This window comes from Amia ocellicauda, chromosome 7 (genome assembly GCF_036373705.1).
Source record: "Amia ocellicauda isolate fAmiCal2 chromosome 7, fAmiCal2.hap1, whole genome shotgun sequence".
Lineage (NCBI taxonomy): Eukaryota > Metazoa > Chordata > Actinopteri > Amiiformes > Amiidae > Amia > Amia ocellicauda.
Window position 1 is genome coordinate 14309430 of NC_089856.1, and position 15566 is coordinate 14324995.

The window sequence follows — 15566 nt, forward strand, 5'->3', positions numbered from 1 at the left end:
CCATCAGTCCTGTATTCCAATGGCACGTTGTGTTTGCTAATCCAAGTATATAATTTTAAAAGGCTAATTGATCATTAGAAAACCCTTTTGTAATTATGTTAGCACAGCTGAAAACTGTTGTGCTGATTAAAGAAGCAATAAAACTGGCCTTTAGACTAGTTGAGTATCTGGAGCATCAGCAATTGTGGGTTCGATTACAGGCTCAAAATGACCAGAAACAAATTACTTTCTCTGAAACTCGTCAGTCTATTCTTGTTCTGAGAAATGAAGGCTATTCCATGCAGGAAATTGCCAAGAAACTGAAGATCTCTTACAACGCTGTGTACTACTCCCTTTTTACAGCGCAAACTGGCTCTAACCAGAATAGAAAGAGGAGTGGGAGGCCTTGGTGCACAACTGTGCAAGAGGACAAATAGTTTGAGAAGTGTCTAGTTTGAGAAACAGACGCCTCACAGGTCCTAAACTGGCAGCTTCATTAAATAGTACCTGCAAAACACCAGTCTCAACATCAACAGTGAAGAGGCAACTCCAGGATGCTGGCCTTCTAGGCAGAACTGCTAAGAAAAAGCCATATCTCAGACTGGCCAATAAAAAAAAGATTAAGATGGGCAAAATAACACAGACAATGGACAGAGGAAGATTGGAAAAAAGTGTTATGGACAGACGAATCTAAGTTTGAGGTGTTCAGATCACAAAGAAGAACATTTGTGAGACACAGACCAAATGAAAAGATGCCGGAGGAGTGCTTGATGCCATCTGTCAAGCATGGTGGAGGCAATGTGATGGTCTGGAGGTGCTTTGGTGGTGGTAAAGTGGGAGATTTGTACAGGATAAAAGTGATCTTGAAGAAGGAAGGCTATCACTCCATTTTGCAACGCCATGTCATACCCTGTGGATGGCGCTTGATTGGAGCCAATGTCCTCCTACAACAGGACAATGACTCAAAGCACAGCTCCAAACTATGCAAGAACTATTTAGGGAAGAAGCAGTCAGCTCGTATTCTGTCTATAATGGAGTGGCCAGCACAGTCACCGGATCTCAACCCTATTGAGCTGTTGTGGGAGCAGCTTGACCGTATGGTACGTAAGAAGTGCCCATCAAGCCAATCCAACTTGTGGGAGGTGCTTCAGGAAGCATGGGGTGAAATCTCTTCAGATTACCTCAACAAATTGACAACTAGAATGACAAAGGTCTGCAAGGCTGTAATTGCTGCAAATGGAGGATTCTTTGATAAAAGCAAAGTTTGAAGGACACAATTATTATTTCAATTAAAAATCATTATTTCTAACCTTGTCAATGACTATATTTCCTATTAATTTTGCTATATTTCCTATTCAAACTCATTTCAGGTATATTTTCATGGAAAACAAGGACATTTCTAAGTGACCCCAGACTTTTGAACAGTAGTGTATATGTACAGATTTAATTTCTCATTCTGTTTTGCAAAGTATTATTTACCTCCAAAATTACAGCTCCCCCCACCCTCTTCTACGCCTCAATCCCACTCCCCCCCACACACACACATTCACACACTCACACATGTGGGCTCAGCTTTCACATTGGATATGGGAGCATGTGTGCCTGAGTTTCATGCCTTTTGTGTTCTCTGTGCCCTTATGCATGTGAGAGAGAGGGAGAGAGAGGGAGTCACAGAGAGAGAGAGAAAGACAGATAGAGAGGGAGAGAGGGACCCATCTGTCAGTGCAGTGCACTCACCCTCCTCAGGGAGCAGGGGATGACGGGCTGTGTTGTGCACTTGTGGCAACATTTTTTGGGGAGAATAATGGATGATGATGATGATAATAATAATAATAATAATAATACAGCCCCTAATATTTTAAATGGAAAATACGCATGTGTGTGTCATTGCCTGTGCGTGTGTGTGAATGTGTCGTGCATGCTTCCATTTTGCATCTTGTGTGGGACAGTAAGATTACAGAGGACAGAGACTTCCCAAACACACAGGACCATGCTCGTATTAATACCAGCTTCCATTCGGTGAAGCATGTGTTGGGGTGTGTGTATGTCTGTCTTTGTCTCTGTCTCTGCCTTAATTGGACTCATAATCAACTTATTTAGACTTTACTGTCAGAATAAGAAGATGCACCCCCTTTCTCCGTGCTGTAAATTATTTTACAGGTCTGTAAAATATAAATTACAGAACTTTGAATATTGTTATGTGCATCTAATTGAACACTGACCAGGTAGATGACTTCATCACTCTAGTTGGACCATGAACCAGAAACACTCACAAGCTGCGACTGACTAACCTCCCTGCAGGACCTCAGTCTGAGAGTCCTGCGTTTAAACATGCTTCACAGATCACAATGTAGTCTCTGCTGCGTTGACTGACTCTGAGTGTGGGGATGATGCACCTCCAGGTTGAAGCTGACACTCCTGACTTGAAATCCCAGCAGAGATCTGGGAATATTGGGATAGGAGAGGAGGAAGGGGGGTCTGATATTCCCTCTCCAGGCTGCAGGTGTGAAGGAGAAGCATCCCAGCCCCTGGGCGGTTGGGGGGACTGTCAGCTGGGGAGATGGGGTTGAGCATGTCACACATCCCATGGGGCCCTTGCCTGATCCCCCCTGACGCTCCCACTCACACATGTACATGCACACATGCACAAGCACACACACTCACCTCTTACTGTAACTCCTGAAGGAGACCACTCACCCCCCCCCCCCCCGCCCCCTCCAACTCTGTCTGCTTCACTCTCTCTTCACTGAGCTGCAGCAGAACTGGGTTCAGAAAGGTAGCTTTGGAATGCAGAAGTGGTCAGAGAGAGAAAAGGGAGAACAAATGGATGTTGATACAACCTGTGTCTCTGACAGCTCCTGCGTCAGACTCATAGCTACCAGGCTGATTGTCATGTCCAGTTCAGTGTGTGTTACGGGACCGTGTGATGTGAAGGAGACAAGCAGGCTCTCTTTCCCTGTGGGGGGGGGTCTGACTCAATTAAGTCACTAAATGAGTCAATTAACTAATTAAGCTCACCTGTAGAGCTGTGAAAAACAGGAGAACCAGTAACATAATGAGCCCTGACAGATTTAAATGACACAATGACAAAACACCAAGCATAAAATGCAGCATCCTCAAACACTGTACTTGTGTGCATGGGGCCTGGGTCTACAGTGAGGTCTGAGTGCAAGGCAATGAGGGATAGAGGGAGAGGAGAGGAAAGCAGAGGGGGAGAGAAGAGGACAGAGGACAGAGGACAGAGGAGAGGGCACAGAGTGTTGGAGCGCCAGTCTCTGAGCAACAGATGCTGCTTCCATTTACACAGCCATCTGTTCACTGAGAGATGGGTCTGAGAGGGGTGGGGGTGGGGAGGTGATGCATTTTCTAAAAAGTAAAAGAGCTGATAAAGTGTTATGGGTGCTTACAAATCGAAATTGGTGTGTAGTTGATGTTTAATAACGTTCCTTAAGTTGTTGTTCTTCTTTTTATTATTATTATTATTATTATTATTATTATTATTATTATTATTATTATTATTATTATTATTATTGTTATTATTATTATTATTATTATTATTATTATTATTATTATTATTATTAACAGTAACTACTTGGACCAGTTGAAAATGTACTTTTGTAATAGTTGTCAGCTGCATTAATTTACACTGCATGCATTCATCTCTCGGACAGTGCAACGGGTCAAAATAAAAAGAAAGAAAGAAGGGATAGGGCTGATATTGGGGATGGGGAGATAGTAACCGTTACATTGGTCACTGCAACCCCCCCTCTTCCCTCCATTCCTGGCAGTGGGCTCCCGCCAGAGCGCAGGGCAGTATGAGTGAGTGAGTGCGGCGGCGGGCGCACAGATGTGAGCCTCACGGACGGACAATGGGATTAGCGCGGGGCACGTGCTGCCCACAAGCCAGGCCCTCAATAGCGGCGCTGCGGCGCACAATGGAGCCACGTCTGCGCTGCAGGACTCACGACGCTGAGAGAGAAATCCCATATGTTGCGTTTGTTCTGCCTCGGCATTCGCTCACAACCTGGGGGGGTGAAAAATAATGAATGGGGCTGTGGGTCAAGGGGCGGGGGGTATCTGTTGACCGTGAGTTACACAAACAAAGTGTTCGGTTTGCTGTACTTCGCACTCAAAATGCATGTGTTCAAATGAAGTTAAAAACATTTTTGAATGAATGCTGTGTTTGCGAGAACCATTTCTTTTAATTGGCTTAATTTAAATAAGTATAAATTCTTCATAATAATCTGTTGCACGGAAATAATAATTGTTCATTATATATAGAGATAATTGTCCAGTGCATTGGAACTGCAGCATGTAAGCAACTAGAAAAAGAGAGAAGGATGCGCTGCGGCCAGGCGTTGCAGGAGCGAGACTCCGCGGACACACCTGTTCCGCAGGCTGGCGACGACTTGTTGCAGGACCGCTGCACGCTTCTCTCCTCCTTCGATCAATAGGCTAATAACTATCCCGGGAAAACGGAGCTGTGCAAGCAAGCTTTGCGCAATTGTTTTCAAGCGCGTGTGTTTGTGTCTTAGTGTATGCGCGCGCTCGTGCATTGGTGTATTTATGGTTATGTGTGGTTATGTGAATAGTTCAACGGCACCTATAAGCTCGCACTTATAAGTCATTGGAGTGAAACCGAATGAATGAAAGCAGCTCGTGCAGGCATGATTTCCCGTCGTTTAATCCCGGAGCAGTCTTGTGCAGCTCGTAGAGTGAAAAAACCCCACAAAGGGAATAATGATTTAATATACACACGCACACACACAGCGGGGGATGCCGAGTGGTCGTGTGAATGGCGTATTGGGGCGGAAGGGGTCTGTTTTTTTCCTACTGCTCACAGGACTGACTGACACGAGAGTGTTGGGGGTGCTGTCACGGAAGCACACAGTCAGACATAACGTTCAGACTATGTATACCTAAATAGTCTCAGTTTTGAAATATGCGAGCATATTTGTGTAGTTTATGTGTACATTAGCAATTTTACTAACATAGCAAGGACCAGTAAACACGTAACAAAATTCAGTTTATGGTCTTGAAAGGATGGCTTGTTTGGAACTTAAAGACGTATTAGATAACTAGATAAAATATCTACTTTTGCCGCCTCTCATGCACACTCTCTCATGCAGGTAGGTGTGCAGTCCAGTTAGCCGCGAGGCAGTTTGCTCATTCACACTTTGACCACGAGCCCTGCCACGGGCGATTAACATCAGAGTGAGATGGAGGGATGGAAGGAGAGGTGTGTGGGGTGGAGGGGAAGGGGGAGTAAAAGGGAGTAAGGGGGATAGAGTGAGTAAAGATGGGAGGGGTGGTGTCTCTGTGTGGGAGGGGCCAGTCCTCATCCTCTTTGCTAGAAAGGCAAAAACCAGAGCTCGAGCCAGCCCAATCGTGAATGAAAGTTCCTCGCGCACGGATGGAATAGCTGTAGAAGAGCCGACTGGGGATACTTCAGGGCAGAGAAAGGGAAAAATAAGGAGAGAAATAGACGTGAAGAAGTACTTTTGGGGGGTGAAGACGGAGACAGATAGAGAGAGAAATACACAGAGACAAAAAAAAAGAAGACCGCGAGGAAATACAATTCCAACACAACTCTGAGCCTCGAGACCGGGCAGCGGCTGGGACACAAGCACGAGCGCCCTTTCCACGCCAGAAAGCAGGTATGTTGTCTTCCCTCCGGAGTGACACCTGCAGGTTCAAAACAACCTCATCGGGGGCGAGAAACGGGTTACAAGTAATTGTGCGGCCGACAGTAGTGCAACGAATAAGTACCAATGGACAGCGCATACACGGTATAATAAGTTAACATACAGCAGTATCTGCAGGTACCCGACGCGCACACACACAGAGCATTTACACAACACTGCACAGTGACTGTCCACGCAGCACCCATACAGCCACAACCGCACTGTACAGCACTCAGATACAGAGAAGGAGATGGACGGATTACTGAGAAAGAGAGTTAGAGGTTAACGGTTTTCTGATCTTCCATCACTTGCTGTGGTTCATTTCTAAATTCTTCGTGTTCAGCTGATTCGGAGGCGACAGGAAACACACTGAGAGGGGAATTAAGGGCTAGATGATGACCCTTTCATCCTTATTATTATTATTATTATTATTATTATTATTATTATTATTATTACCACCAGAGAAAGCTATGCATAAACATTGTATGTGCGTGTGACGTTTCAAGTTGAATTTTAAGTGTTCGGATCGTATTCTCACTGACAAGTTTTTTTGAAGGATAGAAAGAGGAGAAGAAGGAGAGAGAGAGGCAGAGAGATTATGGATTTTCTGTCTCCCTTGATTTGACAAGTGACCTGTGGAACCCAGGTTTACGGCACCTCACACACACAGACCACCGTATATACTATATGCTACTCTGTTCGTAATTGATCTCGTTGATTTGATGTCTATTTTTTGGTTTTTAGAAATTATATAATTTCATAATTTCACGTCCTGTACTGCAGAGTTGTGGGATTTGATTACAATTCTAAATCTACCGCTGTATTTATTTTATTAATTTACTTATTACATTAGATGAAGGATTTGAAAAAATAAACTTTATCATTTAAAATGTTAAACGTGCATTTATTTATTTATTTATTTCTCCTCAAATCTCATTCTCATCCTTTTAAAGTTGCGAGGCAAGAGCAATTATAACGACGTGCGTTTTACTAGGTGAAAAATACACCATGTTCTAAGTATAAAAACATCAAACAAACAAACAAAAATACAAAAAATAAATGGAAGTACAATACAAATAATATCTATACAACAGCAGCAGTAGCAGCAGCGCCGTCTTTTTCGGGATTATGCGGTGGACGCAATGGGATTAACCCGGTGTTATGAAGCAAAAACCTTCACTCAGATATAATAAAATAACAAACTATAGATCTATTATTTCACACAGGTCTCACACCACCATTTTTGTATAATTAGGAGAAACGCGCGCAGGGTGGGTATATTCGGAGTCACGGCGTCCCACACAGAACGAAAAGCCTCATAAAATCTCAGTATTATACTTATTTTAACTTTCTTATACACCAGTTTAAAGCGTGTGCGAGAAACCTGTCGTTCCTACCCGACCAGTCGTTCAGCACTTACATATAAATCACAGCGTCACTTCAATAACTCTCCTCTGTATTATTCTTATGAAGCACTTCATGGAACTATGATTCATTATGCTCCTGCTTACTTATACATCGTTAGATCTCCTGTGGTTTACTATGATTTCTCCTATGCCCCCTCCCTTAGCTCTTATCTAGGACTTCACTGCATCATGTCCGCACTTGTCATCTCTTTGATCTAGGATGTACGCTTTGTATTTTTTTATTAACTGTACTTCTGCACTTTTGTACTTCTTAAATTGTACTTTGTATTAATGTTTAATTTGAATAGTGCCTTGAATTGTATTGTATCGCCCTGGACAAGGACGTCTTTCAATACATAAATAATAGCAGTAATTCACACAGTATAGCGCAGAATGTAGCACATACAACATTAACAACATATAATCATCTCATTATTATTATTATTGGGGTTAATTAATAAATAATATTATAAATGGGGTCTAGGATTCAGTCTAAGTATCCATCGATCTTAATCTATCCCTTATATACAGCTCTGGAAAAAAGAGACCACTTAACATTGATTTCTGAACTTGGGGTGGTCTCTTAATTTTTTCCACAGATGTACTCTTACAACCACTTCTAATATTGTAGCTATTTGTGTGTGTGTGTGTCTGTGTGTTGTTTTGCCAGTTGCTGTGTGCTAGTGCGTGCGCTATTATGTAGGCTAACCTCGACTTAATACCACGGCCCGGCCCGAGTAAATCCCTGCGTGCCCCAGATTGACAGAGACTCTGCCCCGCCGCCACGGGGGGTCAGCGCCATCCTTCCTTCCTTCTCTTACACTTAACTCCCCCCCTCGCTGTCTAACTCTCTACCTATCTCTGCGCCAATAAAAGTGTCAAACAGTCAGATCCTTCAACATTGACAATACATTAAACATAATATGTATGTATGTCTATTTAATATTACAATGTAATTGTACGTGTTACTTATTGAGATACAGGTGACGGAAAACACGACAGCAGTCCCTGAACCTTAAATTATATTCTCAGTGTGTGTGGGGAGCTGCAAGACGGGTAAAGCAGGAACACGCATATGGGGGATGGGTTGTGGGGAAGAGACAAAATAAAGGGAGAAGTGCTGTGCGGGGGGCTGCAGCGTTGCTGGCGCGGGACTGCGGGGAGTGGCGCTGGCGAGTGAAACCGAGGCCGCCCGCGCTGGAGGGAGCTGTCCGGAGCCTAGTGCTGAAATTACAATGCGTCTCTCAAACACACACAGATACAGAAACACACACACACACTCAAACACACACGTACTTATTTACTTTACCTCCCTCTCTCTCTCTCTCTCTCTTCAATTAAATTAAATTCAAAAAGGTTTATTGGCATGACTAATTTGACATCAGCATTGAGAAAGCATTGAGAGACAGGTCCAATGCTCAGGAAAAGGGCGATGTGAACAATAATCACAGCAATTATACATTTAAGACTTCAACATGTATTTATAGATATTACACAACATTGTACACAGACAATATACAACCTATCTCTCTGTGTCTGTCTCTACAAACTATAACCCTCCAATTCAAATGTCAAATTCAGAAATGCGTTTTTTGGCATGACGAGATTACACGTGTTGGCAAAGCATTTACAGATACAGTGAAGAAAGGAACTAAATACAATAAATGTTGAAAAAATAGATTCACAGATTTTATAAATGTACAGAGTTCTCTCTCTATCCTTCTGTCTCTGTGTCCCATTTTGTGCCCCACCAATGCGTGGCATGTTATAAGCTAACAAACTCCTCAGTAATCTCTCTGTCACACAGACACATGGACACACACTTCTCTCTCTCTGTCATCTTATACAACCCTGCCCTTCACCCCCACTCCAACCCCCACCCACACCCCAACTTCTGTCCCCATCCTTTCTTCGTTCATTTACCACACACCCAGGAGTCCATATGTCACAGGGGGTCATGCTAGCCACTGGAGAACAGACTCTGTGTATTTTATTTTTAACCCGACACATCACACTGTCCAAGAGAAGTGCAGGAAAATCCTTCTCATTACTAAGTTTGGAGGAGTGGCCTGGACTGATTGACCCACTTCTCGCAATGGAAGGCAATTAGAACAGCCTAACCGCAGACAGGGGGTTAAACAAATTATATATAGGCCTAAGTATATATGTAGGCCAGCCAGTCTCTCCTTGTATAAATAGATGCTGGACAGAAAGCACCAGAGCCACCGGGGCGTGTGAGAGCGACAGGAGTTACAGATCAAACACTTAACATGCTTGCGTATCTGCAGATTACACACAGTGCTGCTTTGTTGTTGTTGGTTGATGCAGGGGGGTTAAAAAGCAAAAATAAAATCCCACTATTCAGAATGAGTGTGTGGTCAGCAGGATCAGCTGATGTTGAATAAAGAACACAACGTGAATAAATGCATAACAGCTCCAGCTACAAGTTGAGTATACATGCATTCCGCATGACCTCAATAGGATGTCAGTTGCAGCATGCAGCAGCAGACTGATACAACAGATTCTGTTCTCTCTCTCTATCTCTCTGTCACAGCAGTTCTAATTAGGTAGATGATAACAATGCAACTTCCTCAATCTTATAGTTGTGCAATGTGAATAGGAGAGTTCCTCAGGAGTCAGGGGTCAGAACTGGCAGTGTAGCACAGACAAGTTTATGAGGATTCATGTGAGGGCAAGTTTTCATGCAGGTGTGGCTTGGGTTATGCGGCAAGTGGAGAGCACACACAGTGGGAGAGCCATGAATACACAACAGCTCTGAAGACACCTGCTCCTCTCTGATGATGCGCCCCATTCAATACTGCATTTGCCTCTCTCTCTCTCTCTCTCTCTGTGTGTTCGGTGCATCATGTACTGTAAGACTGCGTTGGCAGAAAGATATGAACACCAGAGGTAAATCTGAATGTGGAAAAGCATTCCTAGCAATAGGAGGAAGGGGTTGTCAAGAGCCACTCACCTGTCACAATGACAACAGTTACAGTGTGAATGAATGAATGTGTGAGTGTAAGAGTGAGTGAGGTTATGTGTGTGTGTTTGTGTGTGTGTGTTTGTGTTGGCCTCATTGCTTTGGCTGACAGTGTCCTGCCTCTCTCTCTTGCAGGGCACCATGATGACAAAACCCTATGGGAAGCCAGGCGAGGTGGCGGAGCTGGTGAGCTCTCTGGGCTGGATGGAGGATGACTGCAGCTCACAGGATGGGGAGGAGGCGCCACAGCTGGGTCGCTATATCCTGGGGGTGCGTGGTGGCGGTGAGATGGGTAGTGAGGACATGGAGGAAGAGGAAGAGGATGACGAAGAACTGGATGAGGAGGAACTAGAGGAAGGGGAGGCGGGAGATGAGGACAAGGCACCCAAGCGGAGGGGGCCTAAGAAGAAGAAGATGACGAAGGCGCGGCTGGAGCGGTTCCGGGCACGGCGGGTGAAGGCCAACGCCCGGGAGCGCTCGCGCATGCACGGCCTGAATGATGCACTGGACAGCCTGCGTCGCGTCATGCCCTGCTACTCCAAGACCCAAAAACTGTCCAAGATTGAGACCCTGCGGCTGGCACGCAACTACATCTGGGCGCTGTCCGAGGTTCTGGAGAGCGGCCAGGCGCCCGAGAGTCCCGGCTTCGTGGACATGCTGTGCAAGGGCCTGTCACAGCCCACCAGCAACTTAGTGGCCGGGTGCATGCAGCTGGGTCCGGGGGGGACTATGAGTCTGGACAAGATGGAAGACAAACAGCAGCAGCACATGTGTGGTGTGGGTGGGGGAGGTGGAGGGGGGATGATGGGCGTTGGAGTGGGCGTGGGAGTTAGTGTGGGCATGCCTGGTGGCCACCCCTTCAGCTACCCCTCCCCAGGCCTGCCCTCACCACCCTATGGCTCGCTGGAGGCCTCCCACCTCTTGCACCTCAAGCCCCTGCAGGGGTACAAGCCCCCCCCATATGAGAACCCCTCCCCAGGCCAGGAGTGCACTCCCCCATATGATGGACCCCTCACCCCCCCGCTCAGCGTCAGTGGCAACTTCGTGCTCAAGCAAGAGCCCTCGCCCCTTGAGGCGGACAAGCCCTACACCCACCCTGGCCACACTGGCCACTCCCACCCTCACCCTCACTCACACCCCCACTCCCACTCTGCAGGGTTCCTCGCCCACCCGCACCCGCACCCACACCCGCACCCACACCCGCACTCTCACTACCTCCCCCCCCACTCCTCCTCTTCCCCTGCTGTGTCCTCATCCTCCTCATCCTCCTCCACCTCGCTGGGGACCCAGAGCCACACGGCCCTGTTCTCTTCACGCTACGAGCTGCCCCTGGACATGGCTTTCGACTCATACCCCGGCCCTGCGCCACACATGGTGGCCACGCAGATGGGTGCTATTTTTAATGAGTAGGGAGGCAGCCAAGGATCCGGCAAGAGTGCAGAAGGGAACGGAGGAGAGGGGGCGCTGTTCTCTCCCACTCCTGTGATTTGTGACACATAAATCTCTCTCTCAGTCAGACCACCTTTGTATTTCTATGTCAAAGAGAGACAGAGAGACAGAGCAACACTGACACATCCTCTCTTTTGTTAATTTATTCATTTTATTTATTCATTTAAGTTAATTTATTAATGTATTTATTGGGATCTTATGACCTGTCAGGTCTTGGACAGGGAGCGCTTAACTGCTGTGAAACTTTATTTATTAATTATTACTTTTATTATGATTAATATTTTCATTGCTGAAGTATACATGCTGAACTGCCACTTGGTGGCTCTTTGAAGTCGACTCAAAAACAAACAACTTTTGCTGCTTGTATTTTGACCATAACGAAAAAGAATAAATTAATGAATGACTGTGGAAAACACTGACTCTCTAAAGAGCTTTCAACACAGATAACAAGAAAAATACTTTTCTGGACAGGGGGCTCTCAGCAAATATTATATTTTTTAAATCACATTTGTGGGGGATGCTTGCAATTGAATTTAGAGACTAAACAGCAGCAGTTCCCAATGGCGATGCCCAAATGCAGACTGATGCAGACTGAACGGGAGCCCACCATCAGCTTGCACTCCCTTGGCACAAAACTGACAACAAAAACAACATACACACACACACACATACAACAAAAAACAGAACAACCTCCAAAAAGAACACACAATTTTAACACAAGGACAGCAAAGGCAGAAGGAAAGTTCCCTGTGACTGTCCAGGCCCTCAGTCCAGGCTGTGGGTAGACTCTGGTCATCTTTTAAATCTGCTGTTTTTCTCCTCATTGGCAAAACAAGTCCACGGAGATTTTGCACATTTTGTTTGTGTCCTGGCACAGCTGGTACGGAAAAGCTGAAGTGAAGTCCTGCAGTCATTGTTGCTGCTGTTGTTGTCATTGTTATATTTTATATATCTGTGTACAAATGTGTTTATTTTTACCACTATTTAATATTTATTTGTATGGCCGTTTCTTTTACTTTTTTTTTTTTTTTTTTTTTGCTGATTCTGTTTATATGCTGCCAGAACAAAGGATTTGTAGGGATTTTCAAAGAAATAATCCAGCACACTCAATCACACACACACACCCTAACACAAAAAGCACCAAAAAACAGTCAGGGGAGTCAATGCCAAATAAAAACAGGAAAGGATTTTTTACTAGGAAGCATTTTTACACTACCATGGCCCAGTGTTTGCCAGGAGACTGTGCACAGCCTCCAGGGGGGGTCAGGGTAGAGGCAGAGACAAAGACTGAGAGAGAGCGTCAGGAAGAAAAAGAGACTGAGAGACTCTGTTGTACAGTATCTCTCTGAGTTGGAGGCACACATACTCTCACTCACTTACTAACACACACAGACACACCATCACCAGTGTTCATAATTAAGTTTTAAATTATGTATTGGTCTGTTTTCTCATTTGTTTGTTTGATTTTATTACTTTCATTTTGATTTGATTTGTGTCTTGTAAATATTTCCCTGTTCGCACTTAAAGCAAAAACAAAAAAGTAAGGAAAAGAGCAATATACATTTATAATATATATATATATATATATATATATATATATATATATATATATATATATATATATATATAATATTATTTTATAACTTAACTCAGACAAGAAGTAAATGTACATTTCCCCGCTGTTGGAATTAACCATTTCACTCCCTGGTGCTTCAAGTGGCGCTGAACAAACTGGACAGGGGGGGATGCAGACCAATTAATCACTAATTGAATCAATTAACTAATTAGGAGCTCATTTGGAATGAAAACCACAGACTCTACAAGGTGAGCCGGGATGAGAATTCCCACTGAATGTGGGAATATCAACACTTTTTACCCAGGAGCACAATTGGTTTTGCTTTTCTAGTTTCGCTCAAAATCTTTGCAAACATTGGTAAAGGTGCAGATATACTGAGAGACACAGAGGGAGAGACTGTCACTCTTTTAGTGACAGTCTTTGCCTGCTTCTCTGACAGTGCTCCTGCAATGTCACCCACAGCATGCAGGACATACTATCCATTACAATGGCAATAATCCATTTAACTATGCAAAGTCCCTATATATATATTTACCTATTATTATTATTATTATTATTATTATTATTATTATTATTATTATTATTATTATTATTATTAATAATAATAATAATAATAATAATAATAATTATAATAATTATGCTGATATTGGTTTATTCTGTGATATACTGTCACTCTCCTACCCTTCCACTTCTCTTGAATTAAAATGAGATATAGTTTTGTATAAAGATTCTGACATCAGCTGTGATTGACAGTGTGATTGGAAACCAATAACAATTATATCTTTCATGAGTCTGCAAGCTGTTTTTCATTCTGTCAGTGTGTTTATTTTGTACAAAAAAATGTTATATCTGCTTTTTAAGGAACAAAAAAATAGAACATTAAAAAAAGTATGTTTTTGACTGAAATAAAGGTTTTTAAAAAGTACCAAAAACACTGAGTCTGATTTGCTCTAACTAATATCCCTTTATCTGTATTTGTCTCTCTCTCCCTCTATTGCATTATTTTCCTAGAAAAGTAAAAAAATATTCTGTCTTTGTCTGTCCCCTCCCTCTTGTTGTCTTTTTGCTCTGTATCTTGCTGCCCCTCCCACATCCTCGCTCTTTGCCCCTCTTTCACACCTCTCTCTCTCTCTGTCCCTCTTCCCTGCCTCTCACTCTGTCTCTCTTTCGCTGTCCCCCAGACAGCTGTACTCAGCAGTCTTTTCTCAGGCCACTCAATGGACCAGCTCCCACAGTGTATATAAACATTAATACAAGATCATTTATAATTAATCAATCAATGCTTATTTGTATAGTGCCTTTCACAGGGTAGCTACAGAGTGCTTTACTCAGTGATAAACATACAACAACAAACATACAACAAAATAATAATAAAAAAATAGACCTTTAACAATTTAAATCAATTTAAATGAACTAAAATAAAGTAAACCAACATTAAATAAACCATTAGGTATGGAGGAGAGAAAAACAAAAACTCCTCTGGATGGTATATAGGAGAAAATTAGTGTATCAATAGTTAATGAAGGGACTTCACTGATCCTAAATACTGACACTGTACACCCGGGAAGGGCCAAGCAAATTACATCTGCAGAGAGACAGAGAGAGGGAGAGAGAGAGAAAGAGATGAAACAGAGAGAGGGAGAGAAGGGGAGAGCAGGGGTGAAGAGGGGTGTTGTGCGTGCAGGGTGAATGAAAGAGAGAGATGAGAGATAGAGAGGGATGAGCAGGAGCGTAGTGGAATGAAATAGAGAAGGAGAGGGTGTAAGAGAGAAAGATGTAGAAAAAGATTGTACAGTGGCTCTCAAAAATATTCACCCCCCTTGAACTTTTCCACATATCATTGTGTTACAACATGAAATTCTCGGCTCAGGGTGTCTGTCTGTGTGGAGTTTGCATGTTCTCCCCGTGTCCGCGTGGGTTTCCTCAGGGTACTCCGGTTTCCTCCCACCGTCCAAAGACATGCTGGTTAGGTTATAATTGGCCACGCTAAATTGTCCTGTGTGTGTGTGTGTGTCTGTGTGTGTGCATTCCCAGCGATGGACTGGTGTCCCATCCTGGGTGTATTCCTGCCTCGCGCCCTATGCTTGCCGGGATTGGCTCCGGCGTCCCCCGCGACCCACATGGATAAGCGGTTTTGAAAATTGATGGATTTAATCAGGAGTTTTTGCTACTGATCAACACAGAAAATGAAAAATATAATCTGCAAATCGAAATTAATTACAGATACAAAACAGAAAATAATTGAATGAATAAGTAATCAAACTCTTCAAGCTTTGCATATCTGAACACAGTAATTTTTGCCCATTATTCCTTGCAAAATTGCTCAAGCTCCATCAAGTTGGATGGGCACCTTTGTTGAACAGCAATTGTCAACTCTTTCCACATATTCTCAATTGGATTGAGGTCCGGGCTTTGACTGGGCCACTCCAGGACACTGACCTTTTTGTTTTTAAGCCACTCCAGTGTGGCTTTGTCTGTATGTTTGGGGC

At 43.7% G+C, this 15566-nt stretch overlaps 1 protein-coding gene across 1 annotated transcript; it reads left to right on the plus strand.

Annotated features, from left to right (window-relative positions):
- Positions 1-5356: 5356 nt before the first annotated feature.
- neurod4 (neuronal differentiation 4) lies at positions 5357-13050 on the plus strand. The gene is made up of 2 exons (XM_066708620.1): positions 5357-5636; positions 10188-13050. The coding sequence occupies exon 2, from the start codon at positions 10194-10196 to the stop codon at positions 11460-11462; it is 1269 nt and encodes a 422-aa protein (XP_066564717.1). The 5' UTR covers positions 5357-5636; positions 10188-10193; the 3' UTR covers positions 11463-13050.
- The last annotated feature ends 2516 nt before the right edge of the window (positions 13051-15566 follow it).